This window comes from Nasonia vitripennis, chromosome 1, assembly GCF_009193385.2.
Source record: "Nasonia vitripennis strain AsymCx chromosome 1, Nvit_psr_1.1, whole genome shotgun sequence".
Lineage (NCBI taxonomy): Eukaryota > Metazoa > Arthropoda > Insecta > Hymenoptera > Pteromalidae > Nasonia > Nasonia vitripennis.
The window spans coordinates 31,716,705-31,743,556 of record NC_045757.1 but is presented as its reverse complement, the minus strand read 5'-3'; the positions used below and the strand labels follow the sequence as shown (position 1 = coordinate 31,743,556).

General features: G+C 45.2%; 2 protein-coding genes across 25 annotated transcripts in view; one reads left to right on the top strand and one right to left on the bottom strand.

Moving 5' to 3' along the window:
- LOC100116668 (GABA-gated chloride channel Rdl) overlaps positions 1 to 26,852 on the bottom strand; it is a 154,120-nt gene that overhangs the window by 92,568 nt on the left and 34,700 nt on the right. The window lies entirely within an intron of this gene.
- On the top strand, positions 159 to 1,970 carry LOC103317782. The gene is made up of 2 exons (XM_008216859.4): positions 159 to 337; positions 431 to 1,970. Exon 2 carries the CDS (start codon positions 439 to 441, stop codon positions 1,561 to 1,563), a length of 1,125 nt encoding a protein of 374 aa, XP_008215081.1. The 5' UTR covers positions 159 to 337; positions 431 to 438; the 3' UTR covers positions 1,564 to 1,970.

The following is a 26,852-nucleotide window of genomic DNA, read 5'->3' as shown; positions in this document are numbered from 1 at the left end:
AATGTTTTTTTGCTTATATTCTATAGATGTGTATTACAATTATTTGCTTTTATACCTATATCACAGTTACAGATTTGAATATGTAAGAATTTCGCGCCAAGCTTTGAATATTAGAAATGGCGGAACGCGAGTGGACCGTTTGACAGATGATGGAAGACGGAATCAGCAGGTGCAAAACTGGAACAATACAAAGAGGGATGGCAAACGAGTACTAGAAGTTTTTTCAGGCGTTCTAACGAGAATTCGAACATTTTTACTTTTTCAAGTACTTAATACGTTGATCTATAAGAATATAAGGTATCTTCTAATTATTTCACATCGGATTTCAGTACAGAAGGTAATGTGTAATCGCAATCATGTAACGATGGCTGAGAACGTTTGTCCATGTTGTTCGACGTTGTAAAAAAGAATTTTCTTGTTTACTTTTCAGAAGATAAAATGTATAATAATAACAACAATAACTTCAACATTCTTCAAAATACTTTTCATAAAGCATATCAAATCTACGCCAGTGCACTGCAGTATGAGATGACTCGAGAAATACACATCAATAAAACCATGAATAAAATGGAGAGTGAGGTTAAATTAAGACTTCAAAATCTTGACAAAATTTTGGTAGACTACTATCAACTGTACAGTGAAATTGAAAAGGAAACAGCTGTATATCTTAATTGCAAAGCTAAACAGGAGAAGAGAATTGCCAGAATAGAAGAAGAGGTCAAGAAAATAAAGATCTTATTGGAATACAATGCTTGTCAGGATAACAAAATTAGAGAGTTAGAAGAAGAAGTAAAGAAACTGAGGATTTGGCAGGAAGCAAACAAAAGTCAAATTCTTGCTGTGGAACCGTCAAAAGCTGAGAATAAAGAGAAAACTATGTTATTGATGCAGACTCAGAACATTATCAATGATGAATATGTTAATGATTTTATAAATGATAAACTATCAACTAAGCCTATAGCCAAAAGTGCATTTACAACATTGACACAGGCTCAGAAGACTAGTGACAATGCAAATGATTTTATCATCAGACAAAAATCGACCGAAGCTAAAGCTGAAAATGCAACTAAATCAGCTGCTCGAGCTGAGAAGACTAACGATGGCAAGTTAAATGGTCGCACCCATGGTAAAGAACGAACAAAAACTAAAACTAAAGTTGGAACTAGATTATTGAACCAATCCCAGAAGAATAATGATGTAAATATGAATAGTTTATGTAATACCAAGGAGAAGAAGAAACATGAAATTGAGAGTTCAACTGGGTCCTCGACGCAAGCTGAAAAGACTAGTAGCAGCAATGATTTTTCTAAAAGTGAATGCGAAAACTGCAGACCACATGATAAGAATTTAGTTGCTACAAAAGGAAAAAAATGGAATAATCACAACATCAACACTTGGCTAGAGCAGAAGTTGAAACTGAATGTTAACGTTAAAGCTTGGAAGCTGACAGTTTTTGGAGAATACAATCACTTAGAATTTGAAGCTCTCGAACACAAGCAGTTCTTGTGGCAAAACAGGGACAAATGGGAAGAAGAAGGAGTATGGTCATGGTTTGAATGTTGAACACAGCACTTTTTAAACTAATTTTATGAAAACAAGTATACATAAAATAATTTTATCTAAAATATTGTTTGTGACTCAATCAACACTTTATGATTACTTTTTAAATTTTGATTCATGCAGACACTTATTGTGATATTGATCACAGTGTAATCAACATTTTTAAAAAGCTTTTTTTTTAATTTCTTCACAATTATTTTAAGATAATGAGTTTGTAAAGTTCATTAATTTCTTTTTATTTAGAGGAATTATTTTTTTATAAAATTTTGTACTGCAAACAGGTTGCTAATACGCAATGAAGTACCTTTAGACTAATGCGAATCATTCTCCAAAGTCTGATACATGTATGTATGTAGTGAAAAGACATAGGACACCTGCATTTTTATAATAAATTGACTTTATTATCACATTGCACGACTTCCATTGTGATTCACCAACCATATCTGTTTCAGCGTCAGAAAGTTCAACTGTAAATGCATGTCCGAGCCGTCACAGCAGCAAACCACAAAGTATCCAAGAAAAGACCAGCTGGAAAGTTTTAACCGAGGGCGAATAGGAATCCCTTTATCGCTGCGCATTAAAGTCCACGCGCGCACAGCAGCTGCAAAGTAACGAGCTTATCGAAATTTAAAAATTCCCCGCCGGATGATTGAGTTCGAGCTACTGCGGCAGAGCAATTCGAAGCAGCTTTCCGCCGACGCCACTGCGCAGCTATAAAGGGCTTTAATAGCGCGGCCGATTGGTCGATTGGAAAATCGCGTAATTACCTCTTTCCTCTGCTTTCTCCGCTTACTAATGAGAAAAATGGCGCAAAGCTTTCGTTACACTTTCGCGTGTATATAGCTTCAAAGTTCGCGAATTTCCAGAACTGTTCCTATTCTTCGAATATATTTTTTACTTCGCTTCGGTATAGTACTGCGTACGCGCGTGTGTCTAGATTTTATAATTCCCTCTTGATTTTATCGCCTATACGTTTGAGTAATACGAGAGACACGATCGAAAAGGGGAATCGAAGCGTATGGCAGTGGGCGAATATTGTGGAGCTACGTAGCTGTTGTGATTGCGGAGCTTTAAAGCCTGTAAATTGAATTTGCAATTAAGTGCCGATTAATTAGTTTTGTATTCTCATTTGCTTTCAACGCAGCTTTTTTTAACTATGAAATCCCGTCGGAATTTTCAAAAATTATCTCGTTCGAAGGTCCGTAAACTTCTTAAGTATAACAAGCAGAATGTAGTTTGCGCTGTACTTGCGAACACAGGATGTAAATAGTGTTTCATAAACTTGATTATATTTTTATTGGCGTTTTAAAAATAGCTCACTTCAAAGCAGTATTTTTTAAAGTTCACTTTGTGCTTTATAGCGTATAGCGGTATATTAAAGAGGCTTACATAAAAGAGACGAGTGTGTATAATATCCCACGCGATTTTTTTACGCACTATAAATTGGCCCTCGAGATAATAAAACAATTTTTAAAAGCATCGTAAACGCTTTTCGGTCGCGTGATTTTCCACTGCTGTACTGCGAGTGTGCGCATATCGCGTAAACATTGCGAAGCATAGTTTCACGCGAAGAATCGAGTAATTCTGTATATTTTTAACGTTGCTGCGTGTTTCGAATGTACACTCCGTGTTTCCGTTGATAAATGCCGCGCGATTAATAGGTAAAATTTTCCAACGACGCCCGGGAGAAGATTCCGAAAGTTTTTTGATTTCCTAAATGTTGCCGAGCTACCGGCATAAAGACAGTTTCTCATCAACGTAATGCAAGAAGTTTATAAGTTATAGCCTCGGAGCATAAAAATTTTATGCGCTTAAATTCTGCTCAACATCTTAGAGGGGAGTTAAGTATCGAGTCTCACATGATCAATAATTCACTGATGTGCCTGCAGCGGCTCTTCTCGCGTATCGCTGTGGGTATAACGCATGGCGACGGAACTGTTTTCGAAAATTAAATGCCTTTGCGTGTGATAATAACGAAGAACTCATACGTGCGCCTGTGATAACGTTGCTCTTTGACATTTTCGCTTTTATTCGCGTAATTGCCGGATAGTTGATAAAAAAAAAAAAAAAAATTACACCAGTTCGTAGTGAATCGTTGAGCTAAATGGAATAAATCGTTATGAAGCTAACTTTCCGATCTAATTTCCCGAAGTCCACTTTACATCATTACGTGCTTCATCGTTGCTTGTTAAACATAATTCAATCGTGCTCAAAGGGAGCTTAATTGAAGCTGGGTTGATTTGCGAGCTATTTTGATAAACTATTCCGAATTATCATAATAATGTTTCAACAATGCAGCGCAACACAGTCACTTGTGAAAAAAGCAATTATATCGCTAATTCCACGTGTATACAATACCGTACGATTACTAGGCAACAATTCGAAATGCGCAAACCCTCGCAAGCTCGCTCAATCAATTCGAAACGAGCTTCGCGAGATCAAAATACAATAGCGGGTAGATATTCCTCCCTCACCGGTAAAACGCGAACAGCGGCAAAGAAGAAAACAAAATACCAGCGCAGAGAATAGATCGTCGTAAAGCGATGGGTGCATAAAAACACTCAGCTCTCGGGGCATTTTCATTAACAACGTCTTTAGCAGAACAGAAGCAGAGCGGGAGCGCGCGCGTCGCTCGTCGCGTTCAGGTATCGAGTCGCGACGTGAATCGATACTCCCCGGCTCTCATATTTTTTCTCTCTCTCTCTCTCTCTCTCTACTACAGCTTCCCAGAGCTGTAACGGTTATCCGGGCGCCGGGGGTATCGCTTTCTCTCCGCGCCAAGTGCCGTGGAAGTTTTAGCGTTGCTCTATACGCTCTTTCTTTCTTCCTGCCTTCCTTTCTTTCTTTCTTTCTCTTGTGTATAGGCAGTAGGTAGAGGAGTATACGCGTTCTTTCTTCGCGGGCTTCGAGCTTTATGGCTTTCTCTCTCTCCCGCGTGTCTTTCTTTCTCTATAAGACGACGAGGCTTTTCTCGTTTTTCGCGCATGTGTGTATACCGCACTACTGCGCCGCTGCGGGATAAATGCAGCGCGCTGTGTATAAGGGTGTGTACGGTCGATTAGGAGAACTTTTCCTAGAATTTTCCGAGCTTTATTTTAAAAAAGCTTTCTTTTTTATCAGTATTAAAGTAACATGAATTTAAAATTCAATAAAACTCGCGCTGTACGATGAAAAAAATAGCAAACCTGCGGAGGAAGCGATCAAAGCTCTCCGGAAGTTTCCCTCGAATAGAATTAATCGATCACGTTTTACAGCAGCGGCAAAGAAACCGACCCCAATTCCCGCGGCCCGCGTGTGTAGCATCATCCGTTCTTTTTCTCACCTTCCAGCTAAACTCCACGCTATCTCTCGTGCGGAGCATCTGGCAAGTTGTTGCCGTAATCAGATCCGTAGAGCTTCTTACGAAATCGAAGCGGTAATCCGCCGGCTTCTTAATCTCCAGGGAGTAACTCCTTCGTTGCTGCCGCTACTGCTGCTGCTCTCCCACAGGACTTGCTGTACTGCTCTCTCTCTCCTCGGTGTACGTGTGTATACGTGTATGTTCGCGGCAATGGCTCTCGTATCTCGATTTTACGCCGTAGTACTGTGTGTGCGATCGCGTTGACCCCGAGGATATGGCACACGTGTGTATACGCGGATGCGTCAGGGCTTTATATATACGGCGGGCGATGAAATTGCACTGTTGGTTGGCGAGGTGAGGAGGAGTTGAAAGGGGAGAGGGTTTAGCTCGGCCGGAGTGCTCGTTGTCGGTTTTTTGGTTTAATGCGTGCGGTTATTGCGATATGAGGGTATTCGTTGTTGGTGAATTAATTTCCTTGATTTGAGCAGGAGGGGCTTGGTTTATGATTCGTAAATTTTGTAGTCATTGGTGTATTCCTATAGTTCTTTTCATTGATGTGAGCCTATTCTGGCTATTATATTCATTTGAAACTTTGAAAAACACCTTACAAACCCAGGAATTTCACTGGCGACGGAGAGCTTGCAACTTTGGACAATATCGATTTTCTCACAGGGGCTGATTTAATTAAATATCCTATGTCAAAGAAAGGCGAGCAAGTTCTCGGCGTAGTCTCAAGACGCGAGAGCTTAGATATACGAGGACGGACCCGAAGGTTCGAAATTTCCATTTCCCGAATTTTTCGAGTGGACACTCGACCCTTATACTCGGCCGTATATCTAAAACTCTTTCTTAGCGCTGCTCCCCTTTTCCTATCTCTTTAAGAAAAAAAACTACCCGGAATTTCTTAAACGCAAACAAGATTTATTATATTTTTGGCAAAAATCGAAAATTTTCCCAAGCTGAATACCTGGCGCGAAATCCAATAAGTATCGTCCTGACGTTAGAAAAGGGAAAGAAATCCACGAGTAGCGTATTTTTCGCTTTGTGTCACGAAAACGTCAGACTTGTTGGATTTCTGGCTATGTACACGCCGACAAAGTGAACAGCGCATTGGTTATATAGTACATAGCCTTAGGTGCAATCGAGGAACTTGGCTGGCGGTACAAATGAAATTGTCTAGCTTTTTTGCCGCCACGGCTCTAAGGACACATGTGTGTGCGAAGGAGCTAGACAGGGCCGAGTCGAAATCCAAATAGATAGACGACGAGCGCAAATATAGAGACGACCTGCGACGAGGTCGTCTCTATATTTGCGTCGTCTCTGTGTGTTTGTTGGAAAAGGATCAAGAGATATCGTCCTCATTTCCTCCGGAAAGGTGTGTGTGTGTCGAAGGTGTGACTTTATTTATTCAAGCCATTTGGAAAATCGAATGATTTTTTCGCTTCAGAAAGTCAGCGGGAAGTTACAAATTGAAATTCCTTTTATAGCTACCCGAGATAGCTACCATCGACCGAATTTCACGCTAATTAAGTTCCGCAGAATCATCTCCACCGAGAGCACTTTAATTCTAGCTGGCACTTTAGCCGCAGAGTAAACTTTTTCCCTCCAGCAACTCGCGTCCCCTCAGAATGAAAGCAAAACAATGCGCTTGGTTTGAAAAAAATGCCCGAAAGCACAGCAGATAATTTTTCACTCGTGTATATAGGTATAATGCTCACCACACACGCGTAAAAATCTCCTTTCGTGTGATTTACGCTAATTTCACCGGTGTGCCCGCGGACGGTGTATAAAAGGACGAAGGAAGTCATAAATCGGCTCCGGGGAGACTTCCGGTCAGCGCTGAAAGTACTGCATGTATACATATAGGTATACGACGGAGAGAAAGGAGATTCTGAGAGGAAGAGCTTTCGAGGGATATTGCGCCTCAAGCGAGAGAGAAGCGCCGTGCCAGGCCAGCTTCTTATTATTTTTCTCGAGAGAGAGAGAGAGAGAGAGAGAGAGAGAGAGAGAGAGAGAGAGAGAGAGAAAGAGAGTGTGAGTAGGCCGCTTATCGAGAGGAAATTGCGCACGCGCGCCGCTGGAGCTTATTTCGGCGCGGGTTAATTGATTTATACCCGGGATCGAGCTTTTTTTCACCCGATGGTGAAATATCTCGGGGTGAATATTTTCGTTCGTCGGTATTCTACGACGCAGTATAATAATCTAATGTAATTATACACGAGCGCGCCCACGAAGCACATGCGCCACGAGGCACACGCGTCGAGTTTGGAGAAACGTATATAAAATCGAGCTCTGGCCTACCACGTCCTCCTCCGCATTCTGTCTCCCGCGCCGGAGGAGCTTTCGATCTATATCGCCCTCTCGAACTTGCCTCCCACGCCCTTAGCTCCCATTTTCCCTACAAGGTGACTCTCTATCTTGTTTCCTCTCTCTCTCTCTCTCTCTCTCTCTCTCTCTCTCTCTCTCTCTTTCTCTCTTCCAACCTCAGCGAGATTAAGGACGATTTAAAGCTGCGTCGATTTTCCGGCATTTATTTCTCGCTGCGACTTTGGAAAATTATCGCCGGAGAGTACAGAGCTTGCAGGATGACTTTTGCCTCTATACACGCAGCGAACACAGCGCGGGCTATCATGACGGACTCGGGGAAGCCTATCCGTTACAAGCTGGGTGAAAAAGACGAAACGAAGCAGAAAATTCGAGGAGTGTTTGTTTTTCTTTGGGTATCCTCGTGCGTCTTAGTGGAGTAAAAAAAAAAGAAAGGGGAAGACGCAGCTGAGGCGAGCGATGGCTTCGTATAGGCGTGGCGGGTATACCCAGCTCTCTCGAGCTGAATAGAAAATTCGCTCTTATAGATTCTCAGTCGGCTCGTGTCTTTTTTGCTCTCTCTCTCGCTCTCGGTTGTTAGCCGCTTGGAAAGCGGATCCTCTCTCGCGCAGCAGTAGAATGGCCCGCTTGATTCGCTTTTTTGAATAAGAATGATAATATGGGGTATCGCGGAGTTATTCACGTCGGAAATCATATTCGGAATATCTGGATTGCTTTGTCGTCGACGCGGAATTCCAATCGATGCGACGATCGAGAGACGCTGCCTGTTTGCGTTAAAAAGAGAATCGTCACGTCTGACCGTATCCAGGGCGGAACTACTGCCGAAATAAGTGGGTACACCAAAACAAGCCCTGCACGAGAGAGCTTCGTTGTCGTTGTATACAAGACACAAAAGCAAAAAATAACCGCCTCGCCAGTCTTGAAAGTCCTTCTCAAACTCAGGAATAACACACGGGGTACTCTCTCAGCCGGCAGCCTTATATACAGGCGCGCATATATATATATATATATATATATATATATATATATAGCTGCTGGAGAAAATCGAAGCACTCTCTCGCGTAGCGCCTTGTGTGCTCTTCTGCCGCCGCGCGAGCAGCATCCGCTTCGGCGCCTGCGCTAAACTCGAGCCGTGACGTCACGTGTGCCGAGTTGTGGTATATGTAGGTGAGAGCGTGCGATGCCGGGGATATGACGCGGCGGCGGGCGGAGGCTGCGGCTGACGCAGGTGTGCTCCGCCGCCGCCTTGACGCTTGCTCCACTCTGCGAGAGCTAGGCAGGCTATGCTCCGCGTTTGCGATGCTCTTTAAGCTGGGTTTTGTTGTGGAATTATCCATGGATATATAGGTGAAGTTTTTTTTACTCGATTCGATGTGGACTTGTTGTTGGCGATGCGTGAATTTGTTATTGGTTTTGTATTATTATCGTCTGGGATAGTAACAAGTGTTTAGACGCAGTAAGGCGATATTAGTATCTATTTATTGTGTGACGGGTGATGTCATATTTTATGCTTACGATCAGTTACTGGCGTCAGTAGTAAAGCTCCGTCTATAGTCGGCCGAGAATCCTGTCGAATCACTTCATGCCTCCCGATAAACAAACACTAGCAACGAGAAACCGAACAATTTCAAAAAGAAAGAATAAAAGCGCGATAAATCGAACAACTCGCCTTACCTCTAAAACTACACCTATATGTATCCGCAGTTCGGAAGAAAAATCATCGAGCAAACTCGGTCGAGCAGTACCTACACAGTCCTGCGGTCACGTCCTCCATGTCGCCATCAGCGTCGTCGTCGTCGTCGTCGTCGTCGTCGTCGCGGACGTGCCCGACGGACAAGCAAGAGGACGAACCACAGCTGTTTACACGCCGGCGTTGTTACTCGAATTTTTGAGCCTCTCGCTTACATATGAATGTGCAGCTCGCGGTGTTCGTTAATGCGCGTGCGCGTGAGCTTGACAGGGATTTCACGTTATAAAGACCGGCTGCAGAGCGAGAGAGAGAGAGAGAGAGAGAGAGAGAGAGAGAGAGAGAGAGAGAGAGAGAGAGAGAGAGATGAAAAATGGCTCGAGCCTCGTTGTACACCGTGATTCCGAGAGCGCGCGAAGACAAAGTATGGCTGTGTGCACACTCTACACGCGCCCGCGGCTCTTTGTTTGTCCGCGTTGGACGGAATTTATTGGACGGACGGTTTTGCTTCCCCTATTTTTTTTTTCTCGACGTTGTGTGTTCATACGCGGGAGATTTTTTTTCGTCGAGAGATCGCGAAATCGAATCGTCGGGGAGAAGAGCATAGGCGTTGAAGACTCGTGTCGACGAAGCCAATAAGAAACTATGTGAAGCGCGTTGACACTGTGTCCGACTTCCGAAGCTATATAGAAGCCGTGGCTGGAAGAGAGGAGATTTTTAGACGCGGGAAAGGAAAGAGAAAAACGATGAAAGGAGAAACTCGCGCTCGGGGAGTCGGCAGAAAGAGAGAGAGGGGGATATAGAAAGAAGCTGTGGCCGAAGATAAAGTGTGACGTATGTGCGAGATAGAAGGCGGAGGTCAAGTTGTATAAAAGTGTTCCCGAGTATATAGTTACTGTGTATGTACGTCGACGTGTACTTACGCGAAAGCTTTGTATTCGCTCGAGTTACATTTTGTCATTTCAGTCTTTGGTTTTATTGAAAAATTAAACACGAAGGATCGCGCGCTCTTGCCGCTGGCCTACTTTATCAGTTGGATTTAATTGATCGATGGAAACGCTGTTTTTTAACACCTTATTGATTTGATTATTCAATCGATCAAATTTGTCGACATGTTAGGGTGTACGTTGACGTATCGCAAATAATTTATTGACTCGGAAGTTTAAGCTAATTCCATGCCGTGATATTTAAGCTTTTATTGGCTATAGATATTATCTTCCCAGAGCTGCAGAACCACCAAATGTATCCGACTTATTTATCCTCGTCGCAGCTTTCATACATCGATGTTCATCCCTTATACAGAATCAGTGCCGCAAGCGCAGAAAATCTCGTCGTCTCGGTGGTTGTTTTAATATCCCAAGACAATAACCCGCGATATCACGGAAAGAACAACGGGCTAGAGAGGGAGGAGAAAAAAATTCACTTTTTCAATTTCGCGCAACGAAGCCAAGCCGTAAACACGCCGCGCTCCGCATTGTATAGGTATACCAAGAGGGGAAAAAAAAGACGATGGCGACGGCACGGCAAAATTAAAAATTCGCCGAGAGTCGGCTTATATTGCGCGCCATCGCGTCGAGTCCTTAACCTCCGATATTACCAACCCCCGAGAGCGAGCAAGAGAGAGAAAGAGACGCGGAAAGCCGTATAAGAACAGCTCGAGTGAGAGAAATACAGGCCGGAGTCGAGAGCGTGCTGAGGAGAATGGACTTGTGTAAATAGATGACGTAAATAGCGGCATTATAATGGAAGCTTATTTTTCAAAACCGTTTCATTTCGTAAAAACGAAGCAAGGAAAAGAAAAAAATTAAAGTTTCCCCTCAATTCTCCGGCAAACACTACTACTGCACTCGCGCGCACGCGGGGGCGTCTCTCTCTCTCTCTCTCTCTCTCTCTCTCTCTCTCTCTCTCTGTCTGTTTGTTTTGCTTGAAAAAAGTTAATAGGTTTCTGGGTCAAAAGTGCTGAGCAAGCTTTTTCAGCTTATAAAATCCTAAAGGATGCCTCCTTGGAAGGATAGGGGTGTGGCTTTTCTTTTTCGAAAAGAATTTCAAAGATAAACCCAATTACGGGATGATTTCGAAAAAATATTAAAGTTTCAATTTCGCGAAGTATATAAGTTCCGGGGGATGTATACTCCACTTCGACGCTGTTAATTCTGAGTATTATACGTAAGTCGGCGTATCGTCCTTTCCTTAAACCAACAAATACGTTAATTCTGATGTAAGAGCAGGCAATCACATTATCTTTCTCGCGATACAGCAAAAAAAAAACGCACCACACCGACTGCTTCTAAATCTTCCCATCCGCACAGCCCGAAAAACGAGCGAAAGACCCCCCTGTGCCAGTATATAGCGAAAGCTAATAATGAGACTCGGCCGGGAGAGAAAGAGATCCCGGACACAATATTGAGGCGATAAATGCGCGTGACGACGACGATCCCCGGAAAAGCTAGAGACTATATAAGACCGTCGCGTCGGCTCCCGGATTATGTAGGCTATCGGGAATATAAAGACTATACACATATAGCTACACGCGCGCGAGACAAAATTTAGCGGGAAATTCGCGCGCATTATGGGTGAGAAATTTTTAACGTCCCTCTTCGATATTGCCGCCGGATTATCCTCTCTTTGTAGCTCGCGCGAGCGCGAGGTGTCGGCGTATAACGTACATCCTTCGCGAAAATTCACGCGTAACAAGCGATAGTCCAATTACGCCTGCATCTGCGGGGGCGGCGTTATCCGATCATCATTCCATTTTGCAAAGTGTGAGCTTCGCCGCCTGTATTTAATTATGTTTTACAGCTGTTTGCGCGCTGCCAGGCGGATATTGCGCTCTTTGGAAATTGGCGTGTAAAAGTTCGGTGTAATTTAATTTTGCATTGTTCAAATATATGCTGCCGCGGAGGCAAAAGAAAGCTTCGAGTCAAAGGAAAGCTCCTTGCGGTGGAACTTTCGAGGATTACATTATACTCGGAAAGTTTTGTTCGGCGAACTTTAATTTCAGATCAAGCGCTGAAAATTTCTGAAGAGATGCACGAGTTTTCCGAGAAAATTAGCATATGGAAGCAATTATTTTTTTTATTTTTTTCCACAAATACACAGCGTACGCTAACTTCATAGAAATCCCTACTCCAACTTGCGCAACAGTTCGATTCAGCCTCTCGACGCGTTTCCACGTCTAAGCGCAACCACGAACAGCGGAAACTAAATAATCTATCTGTTTTGCATTTGCCTCGCGGCGCGCACACCTGCGGGATAAGCATATAGCACGCCAGCGACTCAGGCATTCGAGCGGTTCGTCGAATAAGACCGCGGGATTTTCGAGCAAAGTCGCGCGAGGGTGGAAAAAGAAGTCGAGAGAGCGCCGGACTAGGAAGTTACAAAGTGGGCGACAGATCCGGGGGTTGAAGAAGTTTCCGCGAGAGAATTTCCGAGTCGGGGATTTTCTTTGGGATCACTCTCATTCCCTCTCGCGGCTATTGTATCGCGCGCGTCGGGATTAGTGCTGATTGTGAATTTTCAGAACGCGTGTCAAAGAAGCTGCTCACCCAGCGCTACAGGGACACGTTAAGTCGTGTGAAGAAGTCAAAGTTCAAAGCGTCGTCTGTAAAGAGAGAAATTTCCGAGGCGAGCGTCATTACTCGGGAACAAAGGAACGCAATGATAGGCGAAGGAAATAACGGCTCTCGCGAGAAAGATGAAAAAAGGAAGAAGTAGCGCGGAAGGCGTACGCGAGCATGGGAAAATAAAAATAAAAGAGGAAGAGTCGTTGAAAAAAAAGATACGAGTGAGGAGCGCACGTAAGAAAAAGATTACAAAGTAAAGTAGATCAGAAGGAGATAAAACCTTTTGCGCGTGTAGGTGTGTGAGGTATATAAGTCGCGAAAGAAGCGTAAAAGATTTTAAGAGGCCGCGAGAGAGTAAGAAATAGAAAAATGACCGCCGAGGAGCTTCGGCGGTGGAGCGACGAGAGCATAGCGAATGGATTAGAGAATATAAGGAGGGATAAAAAGGGGAAGATATGTAGCGCAACGTTCCCGAGAAGAGCACTTCCGGTACTTAGACGGCCCGGAGCCAGAAGCTTCCGAGAAAGGGAGAGACTATACACGCGGCGACACGACGCCGAGGAGAACGATGGCAATTACCTTTTGGCAAAGCCCTGCGCCGCATCCACTTTGGATATATCCGCGAGCCGCGCGACTTAATTGCGCGTGAAATCGCTCCGTCAACTCGCGGATGTACATAGCTTTTTGTTCGCGGTTCCGCTGTTATTTCGCCGCGAAAAACACGACGGCACGCCGAGAAAGAGGAATATAGAACCGAGAAGGCACCTGGGACGATGTTATCTCTGCTGAGGAGATCAATCATCGTATACGCGAAAAGCTCTCGGATTTTAATTAAAGTTTCGAGAGAAGCTGCAAAGGGACAGCGAGTTGAAAAAGTCATATTTTCGGATAGGCCATATATGCGGCCGTCGAGAGAAAAATATCGAAAATCGCGTAATTTACGAAGTTGTAAACGTCGCTTACACACGGTGTACACACAGCGGAAGTTATGAAAAATTTTCAAACTTCCCGGTTATTAATTTTCCGAAAAAAATAGAGCCTTATATATACCCAGGTAAAAATTAATACACACGTTCCGATGCTACGAGCAATTAAAGTAAGCCCCGCGTTAAACCCAGGCTTACCTAATCTCTTGCCTCTATTGAAAGACCGAGATATAGAACGTGCGGCGAGTGTTGAGAAAGGAAAAAAAGAACGAACGACGCGGAGCGGAGCCGAATTTATTGTCAACGCCGAGCTTGAAAAGAAGAGATAGGGAAGGTCGTTCTCGTCCACGTCTACGAGCGGCTTCTTTATTGCTGAAAATTATACAGCGTGTTTTCCATGTTTTACTAATAAATCGATGGCCCACGGCGTGCAGCGAGATAAAGCCGCAGAAGTTAAAGCCTTTCTGCACGAAACGCGACGCGTCTTTGTGTAAAAGCTTCCTTTTGGCTCACGTCACTAAAACGTGACTCCTTCTCCTGTATACTCCCCGGCGAATTTCATCTCTTCAGTCCTGGCTATTTATAGACGTAGAGACGCGCGAGTTTATATATACATGACACCGTGTATGCAGGGATAAATTGGAACGCATGCGTCGTCTCATCGGTTTTCGGAGTGCATAGATTATACGTACACACGGCATTGCGTCAATGGGGTTCGTCAATTTTAAGCTCGTTTCGTCAGTGTTTTTATTTCGGGCACAGTACCTTTACAATGTGCTTTATTAATACACTTTCCGTAATTTTACACGCTATCCAAGTCGCTAAAAATATTTCCAACCCTATAAATTTACACTTCCACCCCCGGAATAATCTCAGGAAGTTTAAAGCTCCGGTCGAAGACTTATACGCCATAAAGCATCGGTTTATCCGCAGCCATCTCTAAACTGCATTTCTCGGGAAAGACCCGAGCCTGGCACGCATCGGTACCTACTGCTTTCCCCCTTCGATCGGCGTATATATCCGCAAAAAACTCTACCCTTTCCACCTCTCTGTTTCCCCTCGAAAAAAAAGCTCCGCGAATTGGAAAACAGAGTAGTAGGATAGCCCGTTAAGGGAATACTGAAGCGGATGGTATATACAGCTAGTGCACAAAGAGAGGGAGAAGTAGCTCGTTAATCGTCGCATGGAATATTATGCGAGTCGCGCGCGCCGAGGAATACACCGGAGTATAGCGCTGGGGAAATATTGTTGTGCAAATACGGAAACAGCATAAGCCGTCGTTCAGCGCCGGCCATTTATTATTCAATAAGGCTCAGCTGCTGCTGCTACTGCTGTGTATACGTGTGTGTGTGTGTGTGGGGGGGGGGTGTATACTGAATACGTGTGTTTATGGGCTTAGCCTGAATCGCCGAGGGGCTGTTCTCCCTCCCTGTGTGTGTGTGTGTGTGGGTATGTGAAGATGGCTGTATACTCTTGCACGCGCTTGTGTGTGTACGTGAGCGAGCGGCTGTTACGGTGAATGCGTTTACGCGCGATCGGAGGGCCGATAAAATTTTCAGACGCGCCCCGTCGAAAAGTGCGCGCTCGTATTATTTGTCGTCGCGATGCTTTATCTCGTTTTCTTACCGGGAAAACATCGATCGGCAATGACACCGCGGTTCCGCTGAATTTTCTCCGATTCATTGTACAGATAAGAAAAAATGAAATAATAATAATAACGTAACGCTGTAATAAGAGCGAATACACAGCTCTGTTGTACAAGGAGAAAAATACGCAGTAGTCATATCGGCGCTCGCGCGCGCGTTCTTAATCCTGGCATTAAAATTCAAACGGCCCGCGCGGACACTCTCGGGCGCTTATTCCCCGTTTCCGTATAAAAGCCGGTGTAAAAGTGAATATTGCGTGACTGCCTGCATGCGCGCGCGCGTCAAAGTACACAAGCGCGTCGCTAGGGGCGCTAAGAAAAAAAAGTCGAGCAAAGAGATGCGCATATTTTCGAGGAAATCTCCTACACTTTTCTTATACACACATACAGAGCGAGGGGGAAATTTTTCCTCGCGAGAAGGAGACTCGCGCGCACTGCATTGTGCGGAACGGCCAGAAATTACGCGCTTTAAGATCCGTAAGAGTGAAACGACTCTCTTTTTGTGCAATGTTTATTCCACGTGTGTGCGGACCGCGTATACTCTCACGACGACGATTATATATGTTTTTTTTTGCAAAAATGTACGCGGTGAGAGCGTCTTTTGAAAGGGTCTTCTTCCTCTCTTCTACTTTTCTTTTTTCATGAGAAATTTGAATAACGCGCGAGACGCGCGACGTTTGAAAGCGAGGCTTTCTCTGAAAGACTACTGCGCTTCTTATTATTAAGAGCCAAGCCAAGAGGAAGGGAATTGTATCTTATTTAAAGTGCGTGTGTGGTATTTATTTTTTAAAAAAAGCTCTCGAACGCTCGACGCGATCGTTTGCGTCAAAACTAACAAACGTTCGACACACGTTTAATCCTGTTTGCGAGTTCCTTTGATCAGCGGCAGGAACGAGCCAAAAAAAGCTCCCTCTCTCTCGCGCGCGCGCCACCGGCTAAAGAGATTCGGTAAATAGAGATCTATATGTACGGGGGAAAACGAACGGCTTGTCTCCGGCGTCCGGCTTAGCGTCCGGCAAAAAAAGAAGAAGCGGATATATTTCCATGCTATATATACAGCGGAAAGTTCGACAGGAGGAAATTTCCATAAGTTACGGCGACTTTGCTATTCGCCTCTATGTTCTCTCTTCCGCATCGTACGAAAGACCCCTTGATCTCTTTCATTCGCGCCGAGAGATCGTTTTTCTCGCTGTGCAGCGTCCGGAGCGTATGTGTAATAGTCTCCAATGTCGTTGGCTCTTTTGAGAGAAATTTAGAATGGGGAGTGTATTCGTTTTTTGGATTTTCTTATACGAGACGGTTTAGTGCTTGAAATAAATACACTGCTTTATAAGCGCTTGAAATTCAGCTGAAACCCTCTTCTTCTTGCTCGGATTATTACATCCAACTTCTTCGACGGAGGTGCCTCCCGACTCGCGCGTCTGACTTCTCTCTCTCTCTCTCTCTCTCTCTCTCTCTCTCTCTCTCTCTCTCTCTCTCTCGGCGTTAGCGTGCTTGATTTCTATCTCGGAGATATTCGCCCCACCGGGTTCTCTTATTTGCCGCTGCTGCAGCGTCTGAATGTTCGACAATCAAGAAAGGCTACGCGGGAAGGGTATTTGATTTGGAGCGCGGGAATTCGCCGCTGTGGCAGTGAGTCGATCGTGGGCTGAGGATATGATGTAGAGAGATGCGTTTCTGCAGCGATGCATCAAAAGCTTTGATTGTGGACTCTTATCGGATTGGAGATATGTATATGCGCAGGGATTCTTTGCGGATCTTGCTTTATCCTATTGTCATACTTGTGAGAAATTTTGCTTTTCAACAAAACTCAACCTTCAGGAAGCTTATCTCAGGAATAATTTACAACGACTCCAGACACAATAAAGACATAATAATACTCGTCCGCTCTGAATCGCCCGTCATTCATCGTCGGCTTTCGATCGACGCGTAATTGCCCCTCACGCAAATAAGAAGTTACTCTCGAACGAGGTTGCGCCTCGACTTCGTCTCTACAGATGCGCATAGAAATGCAAAGATCCTTTGACTTAACGCCATCGACGTTGCGAAAGAAAAGCGACGCGGCTGAATGGCCTTCACGAATTATACGCATCTCCAGTATGAATGTGGATCGTTATTATAAGAAGCTGGTGTGTGTGTAAAGGTATTATATAGTGAGACTATGATGCAAAAAATCGTAGCTAAAGTCCGTAATTTGACCTATGGCTGTATAAAGTGTATAATTATAATCGTACAACTATACGACACTCAGTTCAATTTTTAAACGAGACAAGTATACGAGTGAATTACTTTGAATTCAAGCGCAGCTCTCTCTCTCTCTCTCTCTCTCTCTCTCTCTCTCTCTCTCTCTCTCGGTTGACGACTGTATCCAAACTTTATAATTATGAGTGTGTACAGACAAGTTCCGCGCGCGGGCGTATAGCGTGTGGAATTAATTGAAATTCTTAAGTCACAACGATTCATGCCAACTCCCGAATAAGTTGTACGTTCGCGCAGTTATTTTCAATTAAACTTCGCGCGCGAGTATTCCATATCGTATGCGACATCAGTCATCAGTTACGAGTTTTCGCCAAAATCCCAAAAGCGTATATACTACTACAGCCTCTGGCGACAATTAAAATTGCAGGCCCTCCCCTCAGTCGGAGTTTACAACACACATCCGATCACTTTGTCCCGTAAGCTGGCTCGTGTTACGCTCGAAAAAGCTCCGATAAAGCCCTAATACTGACGATGCGCGCTCATTGTCCATTCACGTTGATACCGCTTAAACTCGCTCATCCGCGCGCGCGTACTGCGCACACAATGAAAAACTTATTCACACAGAGACATGTGTGCGAAATCGCGGTCATCAAACGTTCGCTCGCTGCTGCGCGGAGTGGAATCTCATACGAGCAGTATAGTATAGTAGCGAGAGCTATCATTTTTATGGCGAGTGTTACTCCGCGGCGTCGAGCTGTATATACACACTACGGGGCCACTTCCCTCTCGCTCAGATGTATGTGTGTCTTTCGCGCGTGGGTGTAGCGGACTTTATGATCCGTGTCCTCCTTTATTAACGTTTTCCGCGCGTGCGCGCCCGCCGCGTCCCAGGAGAGAGTCGCCTAGCTGGCTTAATCGCTCGCCGTGATTGGCCCGTTTCTGAGAGCTTCTCGTGAGCTTTTCTCTCTGTCTCTCGTCGGCCGTATATATCTACACAGCACGTCTCGCTTTGCGCGGGCTTTTTAACAATTTGTTTTCTAGCCGCGAGCGATGCTACTGTACGTTTGCGCTTATTGTGCTTTACAAGAGATTTCTTTTTCTCTCTGTCTCTATCTACGCCGTGAAACTGTAGAGTATGTGTGTGTGTGTATACTGACGAGGCGCTTAGCTCCTCTATTTTTCCTGCCGTGATGACGTTTAGTCGGCTGATTATACAGAGCGCGAGGGCGGGAAATCGAAAAAAGAAGAGGCTTTGTGAACGGAAGAAAGTAAAAATCACACCGCGATTATTCGCAAACCGATGCGAACACATCACCGAATAAGGAATAGTGCAAGCAATATAGCCACATCACTCTACGCGAGAGAAGCCCACGATAAATCAATAGGCTCGTATAGCTAAGTGCGGCATCGAATGGAATAATTCGATCGTGAACGATCCCAATCCTCGGTACAAATGTAACGAGCCGGGATCCCGATAGTAGCAGTGCATCATCACATAAATATCGTATCCTCTCCCGGGACTCGTCCCTCTCTCACTAGCTCTCGGATCGTCGCATTGTTCTTAGTTCAATCAGACATATCGCTTCCCCCGCACACATTATCCCGCAGAGCTGTATCTATGTATACACGCGTCCGAGCTGCCGCTATACCGTCCTCAGCATCGTGATGCAGGAGCGCTTTATCCGACGCGCGCTTCAAAACATCGCCGAGATCCGGACTAATTGCGCTTTGAGAGAGTGAGAGCGAGAGAAATGGGAAGCGCTGCTTTGAGAGCAGCAGCATCGCACCATTCAGCTTTTCATTTCGCGCGCGAAACGCAGCTTCTATCCCCCCCCCCGCCATTCGCCCGTGATAAAGGATAATACCGCGGGGATTGCGTATTAGGCGTGTACATGTTGCCTGAATACCGAAGTTATGGATACTGCTTGCTGCGCTGCTGCTGGAATTTTGAATTTTCGTTATATTAGAATCGCGAGGCTCTTTTGTTTGCACGTTTATACGTCCGCGTGCGGTTTAGTCGTGCTTGTGATTTATTAATTTCGTAATTGACGATTCTTCGATTACAGGAGCCGAGCGTCTCCGCAGAAATTGACGATTAACGCAAGGGAATTCGACGGACGAAGAAAAGGGCAGATAGTATCCCACAGCGGCGCGCACGTGCACCGCGGCCCAAAGAGACTCGATGAATACAAATGACTCCGGGCGATAGTATTCCGCGCTGCACGCGAGCCAATCGCTACACCCTATGTATACATATATACATACATTGGCGGGTGGTATAAGTTGGAGTTCGATTCCGCGGCTGACTTAACGCGGAGCGGCACTACTGAGACCTTATCCGCTGCAGATCTCACTTCCGACAAAGGGGGAAATCGTCACAAAGGTTCATCGGAAATCGAGTGCTGCCGCGCAGCTCTTCCGTGTTAATTTTGACTCGCTCTGTGCCAATTACATGCGGTATTCTTTTATCGGGATGGAGGATCTCTCAGATCCTGATGGCGCGCGCGCATGAGTGAATCTTTTTCGTTGATTGAAGAGAAATTGGTAAAGTTTCAGCTCGACTGTGCTTCGAATCAACGGCCGCTAAAGTGTAACGAGGTTGGTTGAGAGATCGAATTAGAATTTCGAAAGTGAATTTCCGTATACTTTTATATATACGTCATTCGTCTCTATGATATCTTGAAAACAAGGCAGCGGTACACACAAGCGTCTCAGTTCCACGCAAAACGCGGGACAGTTCGCGCAAGAGAATAGCACGAAACTCATACAACTTCCATTCGAGCGAAAAACAGATCTAAAGAGAGACATCGAGGCAGGAGAGAAAGTGCATAAGGGAGAGCTATAGGACGAGGAATTCGCAATGTTTCCAGCCACGTGGAATCGCATCTCGCGCGCACTTGGGCCGCGAGCATTTCACCTTTGAACGGCAAAGCTAAATGGATCACTTCGTTGAATGCGCGCCCCAGCGACGTCAAGTTCTGCGCGCAGCGGAGTAGCTGCGGGCTCGTTAATTAAAATCGAGAAACTCCCGTGTTGTACTGCAGCTTCGCGGCAACGTATATATAGCTATATGTACGTATACACTAATACGCCCCCGCGCGAACGACGTTTATCGTGATCGTCATTATGCAATCTCGGGCACCTCTTTAGACATGCACTGTGGGGCCTGTATGTTCGCTTGGAAACGCACTTGATGGGAAGAAAGGAGGGACGACAGTCGCGGTGGCTTTTTGTGTAAAAAATATTTATCGAAAATCGTAATCCATAGAATCAATTTTTATCTTCGATCACCATCGATGAGATCGCACGCGGATAAAGCTTATTTCATGCAAAGGGAAACGGGATCTCGATAGGTAAAATTACTGGGAAGAAAAGCTATAAGTGGAAAAAATAGAGACGATAAGTCGTACGGATCGGGATTTTCGAGATGTAGGAAGTGGAGGAGAGAGGCGAACCTTATTGCTACTATCGACGCTGAGAAAGGAGGAATTATAGACTTTTACCGTGCGGCACACGGACGAGTATCGGAATTCGCTGCAGCTCGCGATGAGCTCGAGAGAAATCAGAATGAAATATAGTAGAGCTGTACCGAGAGACAAGATCGTTAACGTCGTAATCTCGATTCTATAGAGGTAATATCAAAGCGCGATCGCACCTTCGATTCTCAATGTTCGAAATTAACGTTGCACTCGTTACTTACAGCAATCTCGTTAAAGTACATACAACTAGGTCATCGAGTACTCACCTGAAATCAGAAAAAGAAATAAGGTAAAGATTAAACGATGTGCATATTTTCACAATAAACAGAGTATATATTTAGAACAATTTGTTTTCGAACGACCGTCCACGTATAATATCGATTTTCCAAATTTTCAACTCTCCCCACCGCGAGAGAAAAATAGCGCATTCATTAAATCGTTCCCGAGAATCGCGAGCACGCCGTCTAATAGCTCAGCCGCGTTGCTGCAGTTCGAATGATTATTCCGCGGTAATATAAGCCTCGTTATAAAGCAGTCACGGTTAACCCGTAATATACGCTGCTTCTGCAACTGCTGTTCGAGAGCGAGAGAGGAATCGTTCGCCGCATTGATCGCTCGCCATAATCTGACTTAATAAATTCCGGTGTCGGCTCGATCGAGCTCAAACATAGAAAATTGTTTAACCTGCACCAGAAACACACACACACACACACACACACAGAGCGAAAGAGAGATTCGAACAAGTCTTGTGTACGCGGGAGAAAGAGCGAGCGCCGATGATTTAGCGGAAATTACGAGAGATCGCGGCTGCAGAGCCGGGCAATAAGCGGTAAATCAAAAGCGCGCTTCTCGCCATCGTATGCAAATAACGCGCTCTATCGCGGTTATATTCCGCGGAAAGAGTCTAACTCGCGAGAGGGAGAACGAGAAAAAAGCTTGGACGGACGAGAAACGAGAGTGTGGAGAGGGAGGTGCGTCGTGAAGAAGACGATGTGTAATGTATGCGAAGAAAGCTTCTGGGAGTAATAAATTGAGAAAATTGAGAAAAATCCCCGTGTGTGACAGTGGGAGAAAAGGGATGAAGTTTTTGAGGTTTCGCATAACGCGAAAGTTTTTGCGTAGAATTGAAAATTTAATTTTTGACACTTCGATTTTGTTCCGTATCAAGCGCGGTGTTATCTCACTGCGCTATATGTATAATAGATATGTCACGGCGTTATACATTTACACTTTGAACTTTTGCCGATAGCCTATATCGAGCAGCCAATTTCGCATAGCGAATCGCGAAACATCCGTTAAAAATTTTCATACACGTTTTAAACGATTATCTCGTGCATTAAATATTCCGTCCGAATAATAAGTTTTCAAAAAGATAACAAAAAATACCTGCACCCTCGCAATTAATTCGATATTCGCCGAGCTTCTCCTCAACAGCCGATATCATAAACTTCAATTTTATCGCGACAGATACGCGACGCGCACCGCGTTCGATATCAATTGCAGCGCCTGCAGTCAGTTTTAATTTATAGACTCGGCCATCAAAGATATCAATACTATACGTGAATTCGAATTTTTTATCGTCGAACTTTCCCACTCTAAGTATTTATAAAAAAAGGAGAAGATTCGAAGGAAATTCATATCCGCTCGTGAGAATACTCATTTCGCGTTGTTCCAGACCCTCTTTTCCCATTTACGAGATAACGGCTACTTCTTTCTATCGCGTCAACTTGTCGCTCACGCGTATAACGGCGAATGAAACGGAGTTGAATATTCAAACGGAAGCGTCAAGAGCCGTGGCGCGTCTCGAAGGAGCAGCTTCGCCTCGATAATAACGCGACGAGACAGCAGTGCAGACATCTTTCGATTTCTTCCTTTTTTACTTTCGCTCTGTGTGTTTCTACTACTCGGGTTATGCTCGATACGTCTTAGAGCGCATCCCGAGAGACTACGGAGAAGCATGCGCGTGACAAAGTAATCTCGAGATGGAAACGAAGCGCGCATTATTTATCCCAATCATTTTACGAGGTAACCGTCTGCTGGAAAAAAACTGAGAATCGCCAGATCTGTCGCGTCCAAACGTCGAGTAAAGGGGGGATAAAAGAAGCTTCGAAACCCTAAACCAAATAAACGCGAGCATCAGCATCCCCGAGCTTATACGGTCCCGCAATTTCCCTCCACGTTGTTACCTCGTCGCCCAGACGACAGCAGCTCGCCTTTTACAGCGAAATTTTCGCCCTGCAGTAGCGAGCGACTAGAGAGGGAGAGGGATGCACTTTGGACTCCGTCGTAAAGTCCCGCTCGCGCGCGCTTTATCGTCGGTAGCGCAAGTGCGCGCTCGTAGTTATAACCGGCTGCTGACTCCGATCTGCCAATCGGGCGTGGGCTTAACACCTGCGGTCGAGTAGCGCGATTTTACACCCTGGGAAATGTAGCGCGGCTTTGATGTCGAGGCTTGGGCCAATTTTTTTAACAGTTATCGAACTGCCTGTTGTGTGCGTTACGGCGCCCGAAGCTCTTAGATGCGGGATCGTCAAGACGATATGGGGGAACGTGTACGGAGGTGGTGTAGTGTCTGAGAGGATAAGGGCGAGGGTGTAATTTACGAAATTTTATACCGGCTGGGTATTAGAATTTTTAAGGGAACCATGATGTGTGGAGTGGATTAGAACGAGCTCGTCTGGCCAAAGTTCGTCTTTTAATACTCGAAGCTACAGCTCACTCTCTCTCTCTCTCTCTCTCTCTCTCTCTCTCTCTCTCTCTCTCTCATGTCGTGAATTTCAAGTAGAGCTTCTTTGAGTTTATATTTGTTGTAAAAGGAACGAGCTCTATAACGAAGACGAATTTTATCAGCGACGTCAAGAAACGTTCGGAAGGACTCTGTGTCACCGGCGGGGAAAATTAACTTCTCAGCGAACATAGTGCACGCGTTTTTCAATTAAAAAACCCTTTAAACGAGTGCGCGGCATTCGCGCCGTTAGATTCGAAAGCTTAATCCAGGTACAGTCCTTGTAATCACAGGTGGCGCGCTGGATAGCTCGATCTCCCGCGGTGAGCCAAGAAAAGATCGAATTGCAGGAGGTAACCAAGCACGTTCGATCAACTCTCCGCGGACGAGTCGATCGCTGATAGCGTACTACTGCACCTCCTCTGTTTGCGTGTGCTTTGCAAGCTCGTGGCTACGGCCTTGGTTGGATTAAAATTCGGATGTGCGTTGGTTGATGAAACTTTAGTTTGGTAGTATCGAGTGTTTTTATTTTAGGATGAATGAGGAGTCCGTCGATGTGTTTTTGTCGAGGCGAAACTTCTTGCGGACTCAGGTGAATCGATGCGGAATATATACTTTTACGCAAATTCGACGAGGTGGAAACGTCCGGCGATGGATTAACTCGTGGGACGATTAATTGACTGTCGCTTGCATTTGGAGTAATTGAAATGAGACTCGCCTGTAGGAGTTGGGCAAAGCATTTCCCGGAATTATTAACGCCGAGCACACTGGGATTAGGCGCGATTCGGTTATTATTGCTGGAAATATGACGATCATGTTCGAACTAATGAGATTAAACGAGTCAATTTAAGTACACTGTGTTCAAAAATAAAATAGTACGAAATTTCCGATAGCAAAGAGCCAGAACAACGATCGAGCATCAGTGCGACGACTATTAAACGAACGCCGGGTTATTTTGAGGAATTCCTTGGTGGCACTAGTCGTGTATAGAGTACACGCATCCCAGTAAAGCATCGAAACCTACTCCAGGTCACTTCGAGCCCAACGCGAATGTATACTTGCTCGTCTCTGTGCCAGTCCGTACGTATACCTATACATTCACACCCGCATAGGTATAAGCTATCGCTGGTTGTCCGTGCAGTGTTGTAGTGTGTGAGCGTGTAACGCAAGAAAGGGCATGCGTTATGTAACCCCGGTAATTCCCAATGGCGAGCCGTACTGTTCGCCCAGCGTAACCAGGAACTATCGCTGCTGAACCAAACTTGTATATTAGGCGAGAATCTATTCGGCTTTTTGTTTCATCTCATGAAAGCTTTTTGTTGTATAGATCGGAGCAATTTGTGTAGAGTAGAGGAATTTTCCTTTGATGAATCGGAGCCGGGACGCGATGAAGTTTGAAGTTAAGTTTTCAGTCCTCTGTTTACCTATAGCCCGAAGGGGTTGGGACTTGTTCAGAAACACTATAATGGTCCGGAATCCCCTGGAACTTTCCATAGCAGTTTGCTATCCCTAGCGCGGATCAGTCCTGTTATGTCCCTATTGCACCGAAGAAGGGTACAAGACTTTCCTAAGAGTAGCACTATAAGGATTTACAGCTGGGAATTCCAGTGGGCTGCGTGCGAATCAGTCTCGGTTTTTAATGCTGCGTTGAGGGGTTTGAGACTTCCCCAGAAACACCATGGAAGCCAGGCTTCCATAAAGATCTATTACCGGGATTTCCAATGCATTTTTTGATCATCAGACTTTTACAACGTCAAATAGCAAAAAAATTATTGGAACGACGTGATTTGTCACGTACTCGCTCAAAAATTCTACGGGACACTTTTAGGAAGATACATGAATACCACTTACGGAAGAATGCTAATGGACGTCTCTCTCCCTTCTGGGTCACGTATGCGTGAGCGGGTAGTTTTGAGTCCGCTGTAGATAGCGTCGAAAGATGCATGGTTGTATTTATGTAGCTGCATACAACGGATATGCAGATGGATAGGCGAGCGTCGTTAGGAAATTTATGCGGAGGAAGGCGATTAGCGCGCTGAAACGTCAGGAATTCGCGCGTGTTGGTCGTCTCAGCGGGCGAGGAATTCCCGGGGATGAGAGGAGAAGAGCTGGTATTTGCATGGATTCTTCAATTGGATTTGAGTAATTTGAAAGTTTGCTCGGGACAAATAGTCCACGGCGTTATTTCAGGGCGTTTGTGTTGCGCGACTGTTCGGCTTTAGCTTCGAGTTGGCTCTAACTCAAGCACTTTACTCGACGAACCTGTATATATCGAGAAAGACTCGTTCGATCGCTTTCTTTTCCTCGACTGCAAGTATTACGCATCGGAAAGTTACTCGCGGATAAAAACGTTTACCGAATCAGCGGAATTCCCCCGAATCAATTCCGCCCAATCGCTCCCTATACACTGTGCCGATATATTATAATAAACAATCGAATAAACAGCGCTTGCGAGCGTCCGAATTTTCTCTCTTGCATACCTAGAAATTTCGAAATCTCCACCAACAGAGCAGCGGCGTTTCTGAAAAGAGCTCGTTCGAACGCCAGCAAGCTCTCTCCCTCTTTCTCTCCAGCAGCAGAGCAGTGGCAGCAGAGAGAGGAGCGCGCGCGCGTTTTCGAAATCAATACCCGAGCAGCAGCAGCAGCAGCGGTATACATATCGCGCTGGCGCACACACGACGACGCTCTATTTAACTTGCTTGCCGCCCAGCTGCAGCCGCAGCTCTGGCTTTTCGAATTATCAATTCTCCCGGATTATCAATTCGCGCCGATTTGTTGAACTTTGCCGCTGACTCTGATTCCCGTGTTAATATTGGGACTTTTAACAAGGAGAGGACTGGAAGGGAGGGTAAGCTTGCAAGCTCGTTATTGCGGATCGACGAGGGAGGGAGAAACGACGACGCGACGAGTTTCGCGCTGAAGCTTTGAGGTCGTGCGTTTGTAATGCGAGGACATATGCGATGGTAAATAAGAGATGTTTGCCCGGAGATTCAACGTTGGCTCGTATAATTAAAAAGTTTTCCTAAAACTCGCCTGCACCACGTGCACCTCGAGAATCGGGATGTCCCTTGATGTATGCCGTTGGTTATTTTTTGCACACTTCGTATACATGCATGCATCAGAGCTTGACCTGGCCCGGAGCTCGGTGTAACGTATGGTATAAAATAATTCGCAGAGGGGGATATACACAGTTTTGCAGATTTTCGAATCGGTGCATCTTTATTTCAAGTCGCGAGCCTTGGAGTCTGTATAAGCGACGGCGCGCGAGTGCGCTGCATCGATCTTCTATATCCGTCGGCTAAAATTGTCTTCTGAAACTTCATCTCGGATATCCCGACAAACTCGATTCCCGATTCTCTTCGTTAAATATTCGAATAAAATGCCATTACTCAACGAAGCCGCC